General features: G+C 46.9%; 10 protein-coding genes across 10 annotated transcripts; 4 read left to right on the forward strand and 6 right to left on the reverse strand.

Moving 5' to 3' along the window:
* Positions 1-15: 15 nt before the first annotated feature.
* On the reverse strand, positions 16-2,106 carry OGAPHI_006176 (uncharacterized protein; the record flags this gene model as incomplete). The annotated part of the gene is made up of 1 exon (XM_046207435.1): positions 16-2,106. The coding sequence occupies one exon, from the start codon at positions 2,104-2,106 to the stop codon at positions 16-18; it is 2,091 nt and encodes a 696-aa protein (XP_046059099.1).
* Positions 2,107-2,173: 67 nt separating this feature from the next.
* Positions 2,174-3,088, forward strand: OGAPHI_006177 (uncharacterized protein; the record flags this gene model as incomplete). The annotated part of the gene is made up of 1 exon (XM_046207436.1): positions 2,174-3,088. The coding sequence occupies one exon, from the start codon at positions 2,174-2,176 to the stop codon at positions 3,086-3,088; it is 915 nt and encodes a 304-aa protein (XP_046059100.1).
* Positions 2,255-3,085, reverse strand: OGAPHI_006178 (uncharacterized protein; the record flags this gene model as incomplete). The annotated part of the gene is made up of 1 exon (XM_046207438.1): positions 2,255-3,085. One exon carries the CDS (start codon positions 3,083-3,085, stop codon positions 2,255-2,257), a length of 831 nt encoding a protein of 276 aa, XP_046059101.1.
* A 27-nt stretch (positions 3,089-3,115) lies between the features above and the next one.
* On the reverse strand, positions 3,116-4,861 carry OGAPHI_006179 (uncharacterized protein; the record flags this gene model as incomplete). Its single annotated transcript, XM_046207439.1, has 1 exon — positions 3,116-4,861. One exon carries the CDS (start codon positions 4,859-4,861, stop codon positions 3,116-3,118), a length of 1,746 nt encoding a protein of 581 aa, XP_046059102.1.
* Positions 4,862-5,262: 401 nt separating this feature from the next.
* OGAPHI_006180 (uncharacterized protein) lies at positions 5,263-6,913 on the reverse strand (the record flags this gene model as incomplete). The annotated part of the gene is made up of 1 exon (XM_046207440.1): positions 5,263-6,913. A coding segment is annotated over one exon (1,651 nt), but the record flags the coding sequence as incomplete, so codon positions are not given.
* A 543-nt stretch (positions 6,914-7,456) lies between these two features.
* Positions 7,457-9,151, forward strand: OGAPHI_006181 (uncharacterized protein; the record flags this gene model as incomplete). The annotated part of the gene is made up of 1 exon (XM_046207441.1): positions 7,457-9,151. The coding sequence occupies one exon, from the start codon at positions 7,457-7,459 to the stop codon at positions 9,149-9,151; it is 1,695 nt and encodes a 564-aa protein (XP_046059104.1).
* OGAPHI_006182 (uncharacterized protein) lies at positions 7,778-9,209 on the reverse strand (the record flags this gene model as incomplete). Its single annotated transcript, XM_046207442.1, has 3 exons — positions 7,778-8,703; positions 8,800-9,065; positions 9,157-9,209. The coding sequence occupies 3 exons, from the start codon at positions 9,207-9,209 to the stop codon at positions 7,778-7,780; spliced, it is 1,245 nt and encodes a 414-aa protein (XP_046059105.1).
* Positions 9,210-9,213: 4 nt separating this feature from the next.
* On the forward strand, positions 9,214-9,822 carry OGAPHI_006183 (uncharacterized protein; the record flags this gene model as incomplete). Its single annotated transcript, XM_046207443.1, has 1 exon — positions 9,214-9,822. One exon carries the CDS (start codon positions 9,214-9,216, stop codon positions 9,820-9,822), a length of 609 nt encoding a protein of 202 aa, XP_046059106.1.
* Positions 9,823-9,915: 93 nt separating this feature from the next.
* OGAPHI_006184 (uncharacterized protein) lies at positions 9,916-12,330 on the forward strand (the record flags this gene model as incomplete). The annotated part of the gene is made up of 1 exon (XM_046207444.1): positions 9,916-12,330. One exon carries the CDS (start codon positions 9,916-9,918, stop codon positions 12,328-12,330), a length of 2,415 nt encoding a protein of 804 aa, XP_046059107.1.
* On the reverse strand, positions 10,842-11,273 carry OGAPHI_006185 (uncharacterized protein; the record flags this gene model as incomplete). The annotated part of the gene is made up of 1 exon (XM_046207445.1): positions 10,842-11,273. The coding sequence occupies one exon, from the start codon at positions 11,271-11,273 to the stop codon at positions 10,842-10,844; it is 432 nt and encodes a 143-aa protein (XP_046059108.1).
* Positions 12,331-12,443: the final 113 nt, after the last annotated feature.

Here is a 12,443-nt window from a genome sequence, read left to right on the forward strand (position 1 = left end):
AAGCCCTAGACAACTTTAAAATGTATCGTCGATGAAATCTTCCACCTCTTCTGCAATTTCCTCTGCGGTCTCTTCGATGGAGTGCCACAGATCGTGGAATGAGAATCCGGACGGTTTCTCCTCGTCTTCGTCGTCTTCTTCCTCGTCTTCGTCATCATTATCTTTTCCATCACTTATGGAGTCATCACTGGAATCATTTTTCGTGTCGTCTTTGGAGCCTTGTTTGTGACCTTGTTTTGCATCTTCATTTTCTTCGTCGTCTGATTCGTCGTCACTTTCGTCAGCGCCTTGCGAATCGCCCTGTTCCGCCGCCTCCGGTTTCGTTTCCGGCTCCTCCTGCTGCTCCTCAGGCTTATCTTGCTCCTCGGTAGAATCCGACTTCTTTTTTCCCCAAAGTAAATCCACCGTGGCTTCGGAATGCATCAATTCCACCTCAAAGTCTGTGTCCGGGTACGTCTTGGAGTCTGTCCAGTCGGAAGGTAGAGCATGGTCCAACGTCAAGAATGACGTCAGGGTTCCATTGTTGGGATTTGGACTCAGATTCAAAGATTCACAGACAATATTGTAAACCTCGGTGTTCTCAAACGGCACCACCTTATACGACTCGCCAAGCTTGGACTCAAAGTAAGGACCAGTACCGACAAAGAGCGAGCGCATCAGCATTGCCGTGTTGTTGTATCCATGGACTCCCTTAGGCGTGTAGTGTTTCTTCTTGGCCATATCTTCATGCGTGGTGATCGAGTATCCAACGTCAGGAATGACCCAGATCGGTGCGATACGCGAATCGTATGGCCCTTTCCCGCCAAAGAGCACGGTCTCGATATCCTGCTTTTTGTGGACCGAGTAATGGTCTTTCATTGGATCGGCTTCCCGGTTTTGTAATAGTTCCTCGTACACAGAATCCACATCGTACTCAGCATACGGACGCAGTCCAAACAGAGGCCAGCCGTCGGTGTGTTCGATCTTGCTCAGCTCGACCAGGTCGTCCAAATATATCAAACGGTCGTCCGATGTTGGAGCCATTCCGTGGTCGGAAACAATCACCACATTCACCAGATCCCTCAAATTGCGCTGCTCGAGATTCCAGTAAAGCGACTCTAGGAAGTTGTCAACGTACACGAGTCCCTTGGACAGTTCAGGCCCAGAAACTCCGTACTTGTGGCCCAATGAGTCGATTGTAGGCACGTAAGACAGCATGAGCTCGGGTCTGGTTTCGATTGGTCTATCGATCCACTCCATAAGTCTTTCCACCTTTCTAGATAGAACTTCTGACTGGTTGAACTTATCAACGTCCATAGGATTCAACTGCGCACTATAGTCAACCTCAGATCCAGGCCACATATGAACAGCACTGCTAACTCCTTGACGAGCTGCCGTGGACCACAAAGGTTCTCCTCCCCACCATTGGGGTTGGAGAGCAATGGAATTATTGGTGTTGACGAATGCCTCGTTTGTGGCAGAGTCATAGAACCGGTTGGACACTATGCCGTGATAGCTGGGCTTTAGACCGGTGACCAAAGTGTAATGGTTAACGAACGTGACTGTTGGGTTTGATGGTATCATGTATGGGGGTCCATAACCTTTGCCAGAGATGAGCTTGCTCAAAAATGGAGTTAGAGCCAAAGATATGTAATGAGGGTGAAACCCATCTAAGGAGACAAGAATGGTTGATGGATAGAATTGGTGTGTTCCGTTGGACAATAATGGTTTGACAGCGCTCTTTATGGTAGCATGTCCTTGTTTGTGGGTCAACAGGTAGGAAATCAGCAGAAGCAGTGCCACAAAGCCTATCAATGTCAAATGGAAGAGGAGTTTTTTACGGGACCTCTTCTTCGGTGGAGCAAAGTCTCCGACGTCTGCAAAACTGGATTCCGACCGGTTTCTATCGAACATTTCAATCGTGTCAAGATACTGGAACTCGTTGCGTGGAGTCTTGAGTAAGTTGGAGAATTTTGTCTTCAGCTTGCCAAAAGCAGATTCTGGCGATGGCCGGAGATTCTGCAGATCGAGCGAAACATTATCGTCGTCGTAATCGTCGATCTCGAAATTCTCATCGTCAATATCGAGATTCGTCACTGGAACATCGACAGGGAACCCAGAGGCCATTTTTGGATGGGAAGACCAATTTATTAAAGGGGAGAAATAAAAGGAATAATTTTTAACAAAGAAAATTATGGTTCTTCTTCTTCGGTCTTTAAGAGTCTCAGCATGGAGACACTACGCCACTGTTAGCTCTTCTGGAGCAAAGAAGGTTTCAGAGACCAACAAGCTCGAACACACGCTGTCGAAATTCTGGGACAAAGTCGGTCTTGCCGAGAAAGATGACGGATACCATATCCAGCTGGATGGAAAGTCGATAAAGACTCCGTTGGGATTCCAGATGTCTGTTCCAAAATCTAAGCACAGTTTGGCTTACTTGTTGGCAAATGAGTGGAAACACCTGCCAAACTTGCAAATTAGACCGTACTTGGTCCCATTGACGTCTCTCGTTTCCAGATGCATCGATCTTGAAGAATCTCACAGATCCAAGGATCCTGAACTCTTGGCCAAAGTCGGCGATCTCGACAGCATCAAGGAGATGCTGCTCAGATACCTGGACACAGACACTTTGCTGGTGTTTTCGCCGGCAGCCGACTGCGAGGGCAAGTTGAGAAAGGCACAGGAAGAGACATACCGTCCAATCATCAAGTCCATGGAAGAGTATTTCCAGAAACACGCCCAGGCTGGCGAACCAATCAATCTCACCTACATGGACTCGGACATACATGGGCTTGTTGGTAACAAGCAGCCAGAGGCCACCGTCAAGGCAGTCCGCAGCTGGCTGGACTCGCTGGACGTGTGGTCGATCGTGTGTCTTGAGAGAGCCACATTGACGGCCAAGTCGTTCCTGACTGGTGTGGCTATTCTCAGACTCAACAACAAGGACGACTCGTTCGACGTGACCGTTGACGAGCTCGCCAGGGCAGCTACTTTGGAAACCATCTTCCAAACTGAACAATGGGGTGAGGTCGAAGACACCCACGATGTGGACAAGGTGGACGTGCAAAGAAATCTCAACAGTGCTTCGCTGATCGTCTACAACCATTAAAGGAATGCTGTATATATCATTAGACGATTATTTAAAAGTATTGGATGCAGTGGATGTAGATGTAATGAATGTTTTGAAAGATGCGTTGCCGGTGCCTGTGCTGAGGCCGGAACTTTGGGAGCTGGAGTTGGAGATGGCGGTCGATCTGGTCTTCAAGATCTCCGATAGTTGATTGGCATTAACTGAAGACTCGGTGGTTAGTCTGAAAAGAGTGACTGTGCTTTGCAGGTCGGAGCTGGTGATGTGGATCACTGTTTCTGATGAGCGTCTGACAATGGTACTGTCGTTGAGTTTGACCAGGAACTCTGTTCCCAGATCGGACTCGATACGGGTCCCAAACAAAAAGGTTTCGGTACTTGTTTGCAACAGAAGAAGATCAACGGTCACTGGTTGAGACCAGCGACTTTCTTTCCAATGGCACCATTGAACTCTTTGCAAAAACGTATGGGTGCTGTTAGCAAGAAGGTTCTCCACCTCCGGCACTTTTTGTTCGTTCACTGGTTGCTTCTTCTTGATGATGTTCGAAAGCATGCCAAACACCGACTGCCGTTTTTTCTTCAGATAGCTGCCGTCAATTCCGTGCTGGTAGTTCTGTGCAAACTTTTGAGCATCGAACATGTTCAACTGAGAGTCAGAGACGGCCTGCAATGGCATCTTGGTGTCCGGTTTGGAAGTGCTCTTTGGCAAGCTTCTTGGTGGAACATTGTGGTCTCTTCTGTAAGCCTTGACTTCTCTAACCTCATGCTCGCTAACCACATCACTCTGGGGATCGGACTTGGTCTTCTGGATCAAAATTCCCATGCCCATCGAGCGTGTTTTGGTCAGTTGGACGTTCTTCTTCCAAAAAGATAGCAATTTATCAGCGATGTCTCCATCAAGCTTCAAATAGATACAGATCCCTTTATCCAACGTGTGTCTGAAAAGGTAGACTTCCTCTTCAACTTGCTTGTCGTATTGAAGCTCATTCGCACGCAATGGCGGAAACAACAAAGCCCTGTGACCCTTCTCGACTGAAACCATCGCGACGGTATTGTTCTTCAGAAAAACCAGCTCCATGGTCTTGTAGATCAATGAAACGTCCAACTTCTCGTTTGTGTAGTACATTTCCGTTTCGTACCGATCAACCATGGCGTTCACGTTGAAACTGGAGCAAACCATTGCAAAATCGGTAATAGACCGAACATTGGCGAAATTGACATGATTGTCCAATTTCTTGCGCTGGACTTGATCCATCTTCCGCGCCTCCTCAATCAGCTGGCCCAATCTGTGGAGAGCGATTTCCAGATCGGAAAACACGGTCCCGCCTTTCGAATGTTCAATCTGCAAGCTCAACAAGTTCTTGACAGTCTTGACGCTCTGGTGCAGGTAAGCGAGTCTCAACAGTGGCTGTCTGCGCAATTCCACCTCCGATAACGATTGGTTGTCACGGATCCGGTACAGTTCAACGTACTGGCGGTATCCCTTGTTTGCGGAGATGCACCAGCGTGCAAAATTTGCAGCAAGCTCCATCAGGTCTTTCTGTTCCAATATGGACCCCAAATCTTTGTGCGACACGATCAACAAACGAACAACCTTGGTGAGCTTCGTGTTCATCGCCTGCCGATGGTCAACCAGCTCGTCGAAATCGTCGTCTATCTTGTCGTCAAAATAGTTATTGTACCGAGAGTCAAACGCGTTCACCAACCGCAATAACGAGCCCAGCTCGTTACGGTAGTGTGAATCACTGGTCCGTATCTGGTCCAACACCTGTTCTATGTCGACTGGAGAGTTCATTGATCAACAGAACACGAGAAAAGAGTACAATCCGCTGCCCAGATTCTCGTCCATTTAACCTCCCTTTGACATTTTGATCTAAGCCGCACATCGAGCCGCACACCACGGTCCCAAAGGAGAAGATCTAAAAAAAAATTCCCCTTCTACACGAACGCGCAACTTTGCCTAGTGGCTCAACTCCAAAAGTGCATCCACGCACTCGCCAATGCTGCCGCCTGCCTCAAGCTGTGTCTTGGAAACCACCACATCTGTAATAAGGTCGCGGTCCAAATTTGGAAACATTGAAACCAGTGCTTCTGTAGTTTCTTCACGCTGCTTCTGAAGAGCCTGCTCGTGTTCGTGTTCTTCCAAAGATAGTTTCTTGATATCTATCACTTCCTGCTTCGCGGTCGACCCTGGGGTCGGCGAAGGCGAGCTTTGGAAAAGGTTGTTGAACGACGAAGACAGCGACTGCTTCATCATCTCTGCAGACTTGGTCAGCACGGCAGACGGCGATTCTGTCGAGCTCGATCCAATCAGCCCTGTCAGCGACTTTGGCAGCGGCGATAGTATGTCGGAGTTTCTTTGCTCTTCTTTCAGTTTCTTTTCTTCCTTCTCTTTCTCCAAACGTTCTTTCGCAGCATTCATCTCTTTTTCATAATCATTGTCATCTATCGTCAGTTTCTCCTTGTCCAGGTCGATAATGAAGTTGCAAGCAATTTGCATAGTGCTTACATAGTACGAGGTTTCTCCAACAAGGAACTCCTCGAGTCTGAACCGCTCAATATAAAGCAAGTTCGAATAGAGCACTTTGGGCTTTGCTTGCAACAACACGTAAATTAGCAACGGGACGAACGAGTCCGCATTCTCTTCTATCTGGTGCAGCTTCTGCTGTTGCCTTATCAGACCAAAAATGATCTTGCAGCAGTTCAAGATACAAATAATCTTGTCCCTTGGAGACTTGTAGTTATTGATTTTGTTGATTTCGTCAGAAGCCAGCTTGACAAAATTAGATTCCACACTCAACGCAACGGGGATGTCAAGATGTTTTGGCGTAATCCAGTCGTAAAGACGAATCTTGTGGTGGTAACTGCGATCATTCTGTAAGTCTTCTTGCTGTTGTTCGGATAGCTTTTGTTTCGGGGTTGCAGGAGCAAACACCTGTGAATATAATCTCGTGAGAACAAGTTTCTCTATACCTTCTTTGCAATTATCCAGTTCAAGCTCGTCTTGAATCATGTTGAAGGGATAGTACTGCAACATCTTGTCGTAGAGAAATGCCTCAAAATCCTTAATCAGCTTGACCTGTTCGTCCACGGTCCACGACCTTTGCGTGAACTGGGTCAGGAAAGACCGCAAATACTTCTGGATTGGCTCGCACTGTTTGTTCTTGAACATTGTAAGGAACTTCTGGAAGTCAAATACCACTCCTTTTTTGGTGGAAGTGGGTGGATTAGGGTACTCGGTGGGCAATCTGCTGCTCTCTGTCCTCTTAAGAGTCTTCCGCTCTTCCTTCTGATTGTTTGGCTCACTTAGCGGTAATATTTGCTCCTCCTCTACTTTGGGCTCTGTTGGTGTCTCTGTCTTGCCGTCTGTATCTTCTGGTTCGGAATCCGACTCATCGTTCAGCTCTTGTCCTTCTCCATAGCTAGTAGAAGTGATCTGTTGTGACGTACTCGACTCTGGAGTGGCTTCCTTTGCGGCCTCTGTGGCTGCGGTCGGTGTTTCAGATGTTTGTTCTTGTGCTTGTTCTGGCTCTGGTTCTGGGACTGCACTTGGCGCTTCAATTGGCTGCTCTTTCTCCTCGACGGTGGGAGTTTCCTTAGTCTCTAACGGGGGAGACTTGCTGTGAATAGATTGGCTTCTAAGAGAACCCTTGTCGTGGTGGTCGGTGCTGTCTTTGTCGAATTGCCCTAGGAAGTCAATCAAACTGGCCTTGTCGGCAGGCTGCGAAGACCCGGCAATCGACACCGAGCTCGAAACACTCACCGAGGGCTGTGGCGATTGCAGAGAGGGCAACATGAGACCCTGAGATTTGTCTTGTGACACTTTGCGGAGGTTCTGAAAGGACATGATAAAATTGGTGCAAAGGTGAACAACAAAAGTTTATCGGTGTAAAGATGGAGCGAAGGCGGTGATTACATAAGTTTTTAGGGCGTACGTTTTTTTTTTTTTTCTTCCTTCTCTATACCAATCGGCTTTCTGTGCTTAGCGGATTAAATTATGGAAAACGGTCGGCACCCCGCGACCTTTTTTTAATTTCTTTTCGCAGCAGGGACCCCCACGTGCTAATTAATTCCACTAATTTTTTTTGTATGCACACGAGGAGGTGCTACTTCGGCTAAATGTGACAGCACGTGGACATCCTGAAAACGAGCGTACAATAGGAATTTCGGTAAAAGGGCCATTGAGACCAATCAGATCATCATTTATTGCCTTATTTCGTACTGTCGCCTATTGTAGTGGTCTGCCGATGGGATAAATCTTTGCAACATCGTGGGTAATTAAAAAAAAATGTGCACTTGTGGCCAGCCGCATGATTTTTTTTTACGCAGCTGTAATTCATGTATATATAGATGCAGGATCTTCCACTGAAATTATCTTCGCAACAGTCTAATGTCTGAGTACAAAACTTCCGGTGGTAACGCCGCCTTCCACAACTATATCAATGACTTCGCTCATGTCACTGACCCTCTCGAGAGAAGAAGACTGGCTCTTGAAAAGATCGACAACGCAAGTTTCGGATGGTACCACGTCAGAGCTGTCATGGTGGCCGGTGTTGGTTTCTTAACCGACGCTTACGATATCTTTGCCATCAACTTGGCTATCTCTATGCTGGCTTACGTCTACTGGGGTAACGACATGCCTACTTCCACCAACACTTTGTTGAAAGTGTCCACCTCTGTTGGAACTGTTATTGGACAATTTGGTTTCGGTTTACTCGCAGATCTTTTCGGAAGAAAGAAGATTTACGGTACTGAGTTGATCATCATGATCTCTGCCACCGTGCTTCAATGTACCCTTGGTGAATCCAAGGCCATCTCTTTCCCAGCTATCCTTACTTTCTACAGAATTATCCAAGGTATCGGAATCGGTGGTGACTACCCATTGAGTTCCATTATTACCTCCGAATTCGCCACCACCAAATGGAGAGGTGCCATCATGGGTGCTGTGTTTGCCAACCAAGGTTGGGGTCAACTTCTTGCCGGTATTGTCGCCATTATTTGTGTTGCCGGCTACAAAGATGTTTTGATTGTCGCAAACACCTCTGCTGAGTGTACCGGTGACTGTATCAGAGCTTGTGACCAAATGTGGAGAATCGTCGTTGGTTTCGGATGTGTCCCAGGTTTGATTGCTCTTTACTTCAGATTGACCATCCCAGAATCCCCAAGATACACCTTTGACGTTTCCAGAGAGATTGAAAAGGCTACAGCTGACACTGCTAAGTTCACCTCCGGTATGCACGGTGACGCTGAAGCCGGTCAAATCGAGGTCCTGAAGGAGACGGAGCAAGCACTTTCCGAGAACGAGGTTGCTGGTCCGCCAAAGGCTTCTGCTAGAGACTTCTTCGTCCACTTCGGTAAGTGGAGACACATGAAGATTTTGATTGGTACTGCAGGCTCCTGGTTCATGTTGGATGTTGCCTACTACGGTCTCGGTCTTAACACTGCATCTATTCTTACCACCATCGGATTCGCATCTTCCAAGAACGTTTACCATTCCCTTTACAACCAAGCTGCTGGTAACTTGATTTTGATTTGCGCTGGTTCCATTCCAGGTTACTGGTTCACTGTTGCTACCGTGGACACTGTTGGAAGAAAGCCAATTCAAATCGGTGGTTTCCTCATTTTGACCGCTATCTTCTGTATTATTGGATTCGCATACCACAAGCTTCACGACCACGGATTGCTTGCACTATACATTCTCGCCCAATTCTTCCAAAATTTCGGTCCAAATACCACCACTTTCATTGTTCCTGGTGAATGTTACCCAACCAGATACAGATCTACTGCCCACGGTATCTCGGCTGCTGCCGGTAAAGTTGGTGCTATTGTTGCTCAAACCTGTATCGGTACTTTGCAGGACCACAACTGTGCCAGAGACGGAAAGAAGAAGAACTGTTGGTTGCCACACGTGATGGAGATCTTTGCTCTCTTCATGTTGGTCGGTTTCTTCACTTCTCTGCTTATTCCAGAAACCAAGAGAAAGACTCTTGAAGAGCTTTCTGAGGAGCTCCACGGTGAGGTGGATGTCTCCAAGCAGCACTTGAGAGTGAACTCTTCGGACGAGGACGGTGAGAAAATCGTGTAATTTACATTCGCTTTAAATTCCAAGAAATTTCTATCTGGAAAAATAATTTAATATTCATCTATATGTTCGATTCTTCTGTGCATAATAAGCAAGTGTGCACTTTCTTCCAAAAAGTGGGCGCCTGTCGTCATGGCGATAAGTGTGTGCGCACGCACGTTTATCCGAAACACTCGCGAACCATTTTATTCCCAAAGCTTTACGACAATCCGAAACATGTGGAGGAGTCCAAAAGAGACGATTCTGGTCCTTCGAACCCCAACCCGGTGATAGAGTCCAGTCTGGATGAAACTCAAACACAGCAACGCATCGATTCCTTGTACAAAGATATATTCATCGAACTGGCTCTCAAATACGGGCCAATTGAAAAAATGGTGATATGCGAAAACGTCAACCCGCACTTGAGTGGCAATGTTTATGTTCGGTTCAGAGACGAGACCGATGCTATGAAGTGCTACAAAGAGTGTAATGACCGGTGGTACAACGGGAAACCGATTTTCGCAGAGCTTTCGCCCGTCACCAACCTCGACGACGCAACCTGCCGACTGTACGATACAAACGAGTGCGATCGAGGAGGCATGTGCAACTTTATCCACGAACGGCGTGCGGACTCGCGTCTCGAACGCGACCTATTTGCCTCCCAACGACGGCTCGCCTCTGAAAGACGCTACTGAATCTCTGGTGCGAGGTGGGGAGTCAGTCGGACCTCGACATTTAGCTAATGTATAATAATTTTTCCTAACACGCACTACGAAAAGAAGATAAACATGAATCTCGTTCCGGAGTTTGTTGGAAAATCGTCGTCGGAGCTCTTTGGGGAGTATTCCATTCAACAACTTCAGGAAGTGAAGGACCAATTGGCCAAAGATGTGAACAGTAAGAAGCTGGAGCTGCGGTCGTTGGTTGGAAACAATTATAGAGACCTGTTAAAGGTTGCGGATGATATCATCCAGATGAATGATCTGGCAACCCAACAGACGACCAAGATGTCAGATTTGACTTTTAAGAAGGCGTCGTATTTCGATAAACAGCTTCCGAACCTCACCAAGTTCGAGACGTTTGTGAGACAGCACGATGAACAAGCTGCGAAGACCCGTAACAGATCAGTTGTTTTGCGCAATGTGGTTAGCCATTTGGACTACTGTTTGGAAGTCTTACGGAGCGACGTCGAAGAACTGCATAAGGGGACCCAATCATTTGAGAATGAGGACGAGGATAGCTCGCACGACGCGATCTCTGCACAATTTATCCAACTCGGTAAACAGGTCTACCTGATCCAGCAGTTCTTCTCAAACGAGCTTAAAAACGACATTTTCACAGTTACAAAGTTTTACAAGCTGAAACAATCATTTCTGGAGGATCTGGGCCAGCAGATCGCCAACTCTGTTGGAGACAATGATAACGAGTACATTCTAAATCTGGTTGCAACATACATTTTCACTTCTCAGGTGAAGCCAATAGAGGCATTCGAATGGTTTTTGGGTCTCCGTTTGGTGAAAATCAAAGAGTTTGAGCTCGACACAGATATCTACACCTGTTTGAACTACGTTTTCAACACTCTCAATTTCCTCGGCACTCTTCGTGCCAAACTATCCACGATCCTCATGCGCCAGATATACAACTCAAGCAACTCCAACTGGACAGCCACTCCTCGTTTCAACAAGTACACTCGGTGGCTTGACATCCCTGCCGATTATAAGGTGGATTTCCCGTTGACGTTGGCAGAACTAAAGAATAACTCCGATAAACAGCTAGACAAGATGTCAGACGAGTGGAAAATCGAGGTTGGCAAGTGTTTCCACGAAAAACTTACTTGTGTGTTCTCCACTTCGTCAAATTTTGACCAGCTCTCTGGGTCCCTCAGTAAGGTTCTTGGTTCGTTCAAGAAATTCACGTCGCTGGTCGACATCAAGTATTCCCAAGACGACAATCTGATTGGAAACTTGCTTGAGACCTGGAAAACCGAGTTTTTGAAACTATTGGGAGTCGATATCGACCTCTTCCAAAGCATATCCGATCTGATTTTGGAAACATACCAAAACACAGACGTTTTGCATTCCGTCAGAACAACATCCGGTCTGAACCTGTTCAAGTACACCGACTTGTCTGACATCGATCTGTACATTTCCCAAATTTCGAGTCCCGCGTCGAGCACGATCGAGTCGATTGTGACGCGGTTGGTTCAATTCAAGACTGCGCTTGCAACGGTGATGGAGTCACTCCAAGGACTTGGAAAGCTCTCCAATTCTTTGACAAAACAGGTGTTATCTATCGATGACCATGAGAACGACCAGTTCTGGGAATCCACGTCCAAGTATCTGAACAGTACTCTTGACGAAGGCATTCAGTATGTAATCCAGAGACTGAATGAACTTCTCAAAGGGTTCCTTGACCAAATCACCCAACTGACCGAACAGGAAGAAGTCTCAACTGTTAAATACTTCTACATCATCCGCATTTTGTACCAATTGAGAGAGAAGATCGATTTGGAAGCCATTTACGACAACTTCAGAAGTCTCGCAGTCACATCTCAAGAAATCGAAACACTCGATCTACCAAGTCTTGTGGACGAGCTGTTGGTCAAGATATTCAAACCATTGGTGAGTTCAATCTCCGCTCCATATAAGGAGTCCTTGCGCGAACTCGTCACCTCTCGTCCGTCTAAAAAGTACCCAGAAACCGGTCTGTGGGCTGTTGACGACGCAGAGAACCTGGTGCCCAACACTCCTTCGTTGGAGGTGGAGAACCTGATTTACAAGCTAAGCGGAAACCTCACCAACGTTCAGGATAATCCAAATGAGGACTATGGAGACGTTTACTTTAGCGACAAGTTCTATGACGCAAAAGTCGAGCTTATAGACGAGCTTGTTCAATGCTTGGCTACGGGGGAGCAGAAAGAGGCTGAGACAGAAAAATCCGAGGAGGCGTGCGAGACACTGCCTGAACCAAGCATAAACTCTCTGCTTACGTTTGCCGATCTCGTATTCCTAGCCTGCTTCAAGCTGAAATCGCATACAGAAAATGAGCTGTCTGCAATTGTGGGGAAGGTGGACTCCCGGGTTATTGCTGCATTGGTCGAGAAAAACGGACATTTGGCCGACAAGCAGTATCAGCAAGCCATTCTGAAAGGTGTTTTAGACCATTTCAAGAGCTGTATGTTAATGTTTGGCCCGTTGTACTAAAATCTCGAGATCTGCGCCTCGAGGCAAGTCATGTGATCTGCAGACCGTTCAAAGAAAAAGTTCTCTAGCAAGCCTAAAAAACGGTAATGCTGCAGTTTCTTTTTCGCACTTAT

This window comes from Ogataea philodendri (genome assembly GCF_020536065.1).
Source record: "Ogataea philodendri strain CBS6075 chromosome Unknown scaffold5, whole genome shotgun sequence".
Classification (NCBI taxonomy): Eukaryota; Fungi; Ascomycota; class Pichiomycetes; order Pichiales; family Pichiaceae; genus Ogataea; species Ogataea philodendri.